Below are 7175 nucleotides of genomic sequence, written 5' to 3'. Positions count from 1 at the left end.
AAATATGGTCACTATAATTGGCTAATATTACTACACAGACCGAGAAGAAGAAACACAGCATACAGATGCATACACGAGTCTGAGGAATACCGGTGCAATACAGCAACACGAAATCCACATGATTATACTCCAGGTTTAATTAACACGTCTCGACTAATGGTTGTCTTCCCTATCCGACATATAATGATTAATCAACGTTCATATCTGCACCTCCAGGGTGAAACAAACTCAACAACCTGCTCTTCGATCAGCTCTTTGTGTTGGTGAAGGTGCCTTGATGTGATGCAATGTTTCTGAGACACACGTCGAGGAAATTAGCGAACCGGGATGTCGAATCATCACACCAAACAGGCGTACAATTATGCTCAGTGTTCTAGCCTACAGGTGCCAATGTTATTAGCAGTTTGGTCACACTTAATTAATTAATTTCACACTTCATCATACATAAATGTACTTCAGTTTCCAAGTATTCCTGTGTCCCTGTCAGTTGCCGTGTAGTATTCTCGACTCCCGTTGAACCAGGCTGCGTCTACAGGTACGTCTGTGTAAAAGCATGTTAAGATTGGCCCACAGTTTTTTATACTTTAAGAAATTAACACAACATTTTCTGAGTTGTTGTGTAAGTTATCGGAAGTGTACATAGGAGTGAGATTTTGTTTCAATTCAAGCATGTTTTAACTCACAGCACCACCAGACGTTTAGGTTAAGTTATATGTATCAGCATGATAACTGAAGAGATTTTCAGGAGCCATTTAAAAATACTATTTGAACACATCTTTGACCAAAGCTAATCTTCTTAGGGGTCGTGGTAAAGATTCACCTTGGGTCTCAGTAGTTCGAAAAGTGTTTTTTTTCACGTAATTTAGCAGTACTCATGTCAGTAGTTCCAAACCTACAAGGGTTAGAGTGAGTGAGTTGGGTTTAACGCCGCTTTTAACAGTATTCCAGTTATATCGCGGCGTGTCAGCTTAATGTGGGAGGAAAGCCCGAAGTGATGCAGGTCCCAGACGTTTACCACTTCGGTGAAACCCACGAGCACTGGTATGGTGCTGATAAACCTAGAAACATAATCGGGGCGAACCGGGATTCGAACCCACAATCATAGGTTTCTGGCGTGCCCAACAAGCAGTTTCCGTACTTCGACAACATTAGACATTGCTCATGATATCAACCACTGCTTTTGTCTGGCCTGACTCTTGTGTTCAGGCCGCCGTGAGATAACTGAAATATTGCCGACTGCAGCGTAAAACGAGAAACAATATATTTCCTTACATCGAGGCGAATGTCTCCGATTTCAGTTATAATAATCATTCTTAATAAAGTTTCCTTCCGTTTGCTATCAAGATATGGTACGATGTGTATCACTTTATCGACAGTGTGGCGCCTTGGCGACGCTAGTGTCCCAGCGATGTGAAGGGATACGTGCCAGTTTTGTTCCGATTATAACTGGGTTATCATATAATCCTCGCCACTTGAAAAAGAATCAAGAAAGATCGTGATTATTAATGAACGAAGATAGCTGCGCGTGTGTTAAAGTGTAAAGTGAAAACAAGCCATTACTAACAGTAATGACAAAAACTGCAAAGTTTTAAAAAGATAACCATTTTGCTGCCGATATGCATTAGCACTGATGACGTGGTAACAATCTGGGTAATGATACGCAAGCGGTTATATTTAGCAGTGTGTGCGTCCAGAACGAGGTCAATGGCGCTTTAAATACAACATCTGCAAGTTCTTTTTATTCAGTTCGTGCTGCAAAGCGACGTAGGCAGCACACACTGCTAAATATAACCTCACTGCCACGTGATTAAACCTCAGTGATGGTGTTTATCTCTAGCAAAATGGATATTTCTTAAAAAGCGCTCTTTTCAATTTTTGTCATTTCTCTAAGTGATATTCTTTATCGCCGGAAAGGCCTGTTTTCACTTTATACGTATTAACACACATGCAGATATCTTAACACACATGCAGCTATTTTCGTTAATTAAAAATCGCGATATTTTATGATTCTATTTCTATCCACATGGGCAAAAACTAAGCTGAAGATCACGCGTGGTATTGAAATGTTTATTGCAAGGGATAACTGAGCTTTAGGCAACATAATGTTTTGTTTGTTTGTTGTTTAACGCCGCGCTCGGCAATATTCCAGCTATATGTCGGCGGTCTATAAATAATCGAGTCTGGACCAGACAATCCAACATTGGTTTAACATTATGAGCATCGATCCACACAATTGGGATACGCTGACATGCATCAACCAAGTCAGCGAGCCTGACTACCCGATCCCGTCAGTCGCCTCTTACGACAAGCATGGTTTGCTGAAGACCAGGCAACATAATGACCAAATACTTTGTTTCAATGTAATCTGTTTGAACCGGTTTAGGACCTGATTAATGAGACAATAGTAGCAGATAATAATTAGGAAATCAAGATAGGGTTTTAAATATTAGGAATCAAAGTATTTTCGAGACCGTTAATGTGGTACGGTATGGATATGACTCCGGATTAGTCAGAGTCCGGTTTCGACAATTTACACCGCATTTCCTTTGTACTCTAAAAGGCTTATTGGATATAATTACTTGAGTGCTTATTTCGTATGTGGACCGAAGGCCGTGGATAATGCTGCAGATAATATCACATCATTGTTTAATGTGAAGTTTACACGATAAATGACTTTTTCATTGGAGGAGAGTTCGGTAACATGAGTGCGAAATTGGCGTTCATAAGTATATGAACGACACAATTTGACGTTCATACGTTTTCCACGTGACTGTAGTCTTGAAATGACGTAAACTGACGGAGTACTTCCACAGTCCCTGGGAAGCACCTGGGAATAACACGAATTGATTCAGAATAAGATATTTAACGTCAACGCCGGAGGACAATGAGTTCCGTCTATCTGCTGAAAGTCACCGTGCAAAAGGCAAAATAGGGGTGAAACTTATATGAATGGACCAATGGAAACCACGACTTCGGTACATTTAGGAGATAAACATACTGTTCTTACAATGTAAAGTTAGGTTACCTATAAATTTATAACCCCCCCTTAAAATGATTATTTTCACCAAACGCGAAAATGCTAAATACCCAGGTAACCTAGGTCTACATTGACAACAGTATGTTCATCTCCAAAATAGTATAAACTCTGTGCTCTTATAAAAGAAGTATGTAATGCGGCATGGGTTAGGTAAAGCGCTTTGCGTGGATTGTCGATCTAACTTAAGGTAACATCGTTGATAGACAGTAAACAAAGTTTGGAGATACATGTACTCAAAATCGAGTCACAATCGAGTCTAGAAAGGCTCGCTTTGTGCCCCAAAACTTTAAATACACTCTCGTAGTCAATTCCTATCGTATTGTCTGCCTAAAATGTATTGCCACGAATATTTTGAACATTGGAATAACCATAACTCTGCATTTTGTAAACTATAATTGTACATATAATTATTTAAAAATTGCGTACCTACCATAACCGAGAAAGGGAGTACTTGTATGACAACTGGATTATTATTATTATTATTGCATGGTGACGCGGATGTCAAATCGTCAATTGGAGGTGGTAATTGTCACTTGATACCTCTTATTAATCAGTCGGAATGGAATAATTTCCAAATTCGTGGTAGAGTGTATTATGAAAACGAAACTGGGATTCAAACCAACGGCCTTCGTCTGCAGTTTATTGAGATTAATCCATGGACCTTATAATTCCAGATAAGCAATTATACAATTTAGAAATAATTTGTTATGAGATTTTCACAATGTCATCTTAAAGGAATGCTTCTTTTCAAACAGACTCCAGGATGAATAATACAACCTTTCCGTCAAACTGGACCGAGAGCACTACCAAGGGAAACCTGAACGCACTGTTCCAGTCTCAGCTGGCACCAATGGTAGACAAAGCTACTAAAGATATGGTGGAGGACATCGTTTACTGCGGGATCCTTCCAGCTCTCACAATACTCGGAACGACGGGTAACATCTTGAGCTGCATCGTCCTGATGATTCAGGGACTCAAGGATTCAACTAACATCTTCCTGTTTGTCCTGACCATATCCGACACAGGTAACCTGCTTACTAGTGGCATTCGTAGGGTTGAATGTATTCTCGGGAAATTCGACGCTCTTCTTGGAATGAACTACTACATGATAACTCTACCCCAGATGAAGGTCATCAGTATTATCTTCAGTCGTTTTACAGGGGTCATCACAATGCTGATATCTATAGAACGGTGTATAGCGGTGACCAGACCGATGAAAGTGAGGCTTTGGTTTACATCCAAGAGAGTATGGATCATGGTACTTGTATTAATCGTCCTGACAGTGTCTCTGATTACCCCCACGTTCTTTACAATGCAGCTCAACTGGACAACCAACCCCAAAACTAAGGCTCCAATGGCTTACGTTTCGTTAACCGAGTTCTACACAAAGAACATTGTAGTATTGAACTGGTACTTGAATATCTTTCTCACCGTTGTCTTTCGATTCATTCCGGTTATCTTTATTTTTACAACATCAGTCACCATCATCATTACATTGAGGAAAGCAAGTGCCTTCCAAAAGGCTGCCTCATCGGCCAAGGATGAAAAGTTGGCCAAAGTGACTAGGATGATGCTTACAATCTGTATATCATACGTCACATTCAACATCCCTGCCTGCCTCCATCAGATGTTCGTGATGATGTATCCGGAATACAATCTCCGAGGGTTTGAAAAGAATGTATTTTACCTTGTCAGCGCATTCGGTCAACTGGCAGAAGCAACTAATTCTGCTTGGAATTTCGTATTGTACTTCGTCCTGAGTGAGAAATTCGCTTCGACCCTGAAACGCGTGCTCTGCTATTCCTGCAAGAAGTTGGCGATCCACAAATCTGCCAAACCTACAGCATCCTCTTCCGCCGGTGACACCAAGGAAACACATCTCTCGGGGACTAAAGCTTCCCAGAATGAGAATTCGAAATTATGAACTAAATTGTAGTTTTTACATTTGTGGAATTTATTTATTTATTTATTGAGGTACACTAGAATCTACAATTTTCTTTCTGTCTGTCATTTGTGTTCCTAGTTGGTGTTCAACAGTAAATCTGGTGTAGTGAAACAATGTAAATATGTTCTTGATCAATTATGAAATCATAAATTGCTATAAATGTTAAAAAATATTCCTTGGTGTGTTGTACGAATAAAATTTTACTTGTTTGTTTTAATCATTGATATTATTTCTAGGGTTAATTAATGTAACGATATATACAATACATTCTTCAGATCTCATGCATTTGCGACAGTGGCTGAAGTGGAAGCATTAGGTACAAGGCCATGCATGAATCCTTAACATGGTGAAGTATTGTAATTATTGGCCTCGTTGGGAAGAAATTGGCTGTCAAATGAGTAAATGTAAAAAGTCATAGCAAGAGAATAATCAGTGATGACACCGGGTGCGAAACGGTTAAGCGAGTCATGCCTCAACGTTAGATAATGTAATGCTTTTCGTATGTATAGTTATCTAATAACAGAACAGAATAACAAAGGTAGCGTTGAGCATCACCGTGAAATCACATGTACCGAGAATATACCAATTACCGATCTCTTATTCGTTTTATGAGCTACATTCGTTCATCGGTGACTCAATGATACATTTGCTACAGTGACCCAAGATTTGTCGTCCTCCTCAACTTCCAGAGAGAATGATGATATTTTCCAAAGATCAGGAAGGTTGCAGCATGTTTCTAGGGTTTTCAGTGTAATAATCACGGGCATATAAGCAACGACAGAGCAGTGACTGCTCAACCGTTTCGCGAACAACAGGCGATATAAGTGTAAGGATACAGTGATTCGTGAGTACAGCTCTGTGTGAAGTTTGCCTATTGCATATCTGTGTCAGTGAGTGAGTTGGGTTTGACACTGCGATGTCGAGTACAACTTAATGAGGGTGTAGAGCCTGAAGTAAGCCAAGATGTAATACGAGAGACTAATGGTGCCACTTTTGTAGCATAATTTTATGTTTACCTGTATGGAAATGTCCCGTTATTTCCAATTTTTCTCTCGTAATTTCCAGATCATATAAAAAAAACTACGACATTACGAGAAAATAATTGAATTAACTTGAGTATTTTTTCAGATAAACTTGAAATAACGAGAAAATAATCGAAATTACGAAAAAAATAATTGATATAAGAAGAAAAAACTCGATTGTTTCGATTAATCGAAATAACAAGAAAAATAAAAGCAACGAGGAAATGATTAAAATAACGGGAAAATAATCTAAAATATGAGAAAAAGATCGAAGTAACGGGAAAATAATTGAAATTACGAAAATATAATCGAAATAACGAGAAAATACTCGAAATTACGAGGAAATAAACAAATGATTGAAATAAGGTCAAATTTCGATTTTAAAAAAGCTACCAAAGGGGCATAACTAGGCTTTCGTTAGACTATAATCTAGTCTCTGAAATGAACATATCGTACATAAAAAAACAGTTGTTTAGTTATCTTAATAAAAATATAATAAAAAGGAGCCGAGTGACTCTCTTCATTTTCAGATACTGCAGTGATCTAGACTTGCCAAACATTATAGACTTGCATGGGCTGTATTTGATATATATTTGTATCAGGGTCTGTAAGACAGACTAGGCTTTCGTGTTTAAGCACTTCAGTGAAATCAACGAGCACGGGTATGGTGCAGACAGAAGAAGGACAATAATCAGTCATCCATGACCTTTCCGGGCTCAAGCGTGAGTTGGGTTTAACGCCGCACTGAACAGTATTTCAGTTATATCACGTCATGTCAGCTTGATGTGGGAGAAAAGACCAAAGTGATACAGGTCTCAGACGTTTACCAGCTTGGTGACACCCACGTCGCGGGTATGGTGCTGACAAACCTAGAAACAAAATCGGTGCGAACCTCCAAAGAAAAAGAAGAGAGTCTGCAACAACCGGAAATACAAGTTCCAAACATTACACGAATAAGTGTACTGTTGCCATGACAGAAGATGTTCGAGAAAGACAATGTCCTGGCCTGCCGGAGTCATCAATGTCGTGGTGACATATATGAAAAAGGACACGTTTGCACCTGATATATGGGCAATTTAGTCCAAGAGGCTACCATCAAAAACAGTATTTTGTTCTTCTCCGGGGGCCCATCAAACTTAGAATTTGATAAACGGGGACGTAACACAGCTGA

The 7175-nt window shown here is 39.2% G+C and overlaps 1 protein-coding gene across 1 annotated transcript; it reads left to right on the top strand.

Annotated features, from left to right (window-relative positions):
• The first annotated feature begins 468 nt into the window (after positions 1-468).
• LOC124132167 (FMRFamide peptide receptor frpr-18-like) lies at positions 469-5103 on the top strand. The gene is made up of 2 exons (XM_046495919.2): positions 469-535; positions 3793-5103. The coding sequence occupies exon 2, from the start codon at positions 3801-3803 to the stop codon at positions 4959-4961; it is 1161 nt and encodes a 386-aa protein (XP_046351875.1). The 5' UTR covers positions 469-535; positions 3793-3800; the 3' UTR covers positions 4962-5103.
• The last annotated feature ends 2072 nt before the right edge of the window (positions 5104-7175 follow it).

Source organism: Haliotis rufescens, unplaced genomic scaffold (genome assembly GCF_023055435.1).
Source record: "Haliotis rufescens isolate VD_foot unplaced genomic scaffold, xgHalRufe1.0.p SCAF_4, whole genome shotgun sequence".
Classification (NCBI taxonomy): domain Eukaryota; kingdom Metazoa; phylum Mollusca; class Gastropoda; order Lepetellida; family Haliotidae; genus Haliotis; species Haliotis rufescens.
Note: the sequence above shows the minus strand (reverse complement) of the source record. Positions and strands in the feature narration are given on the sequence as shown.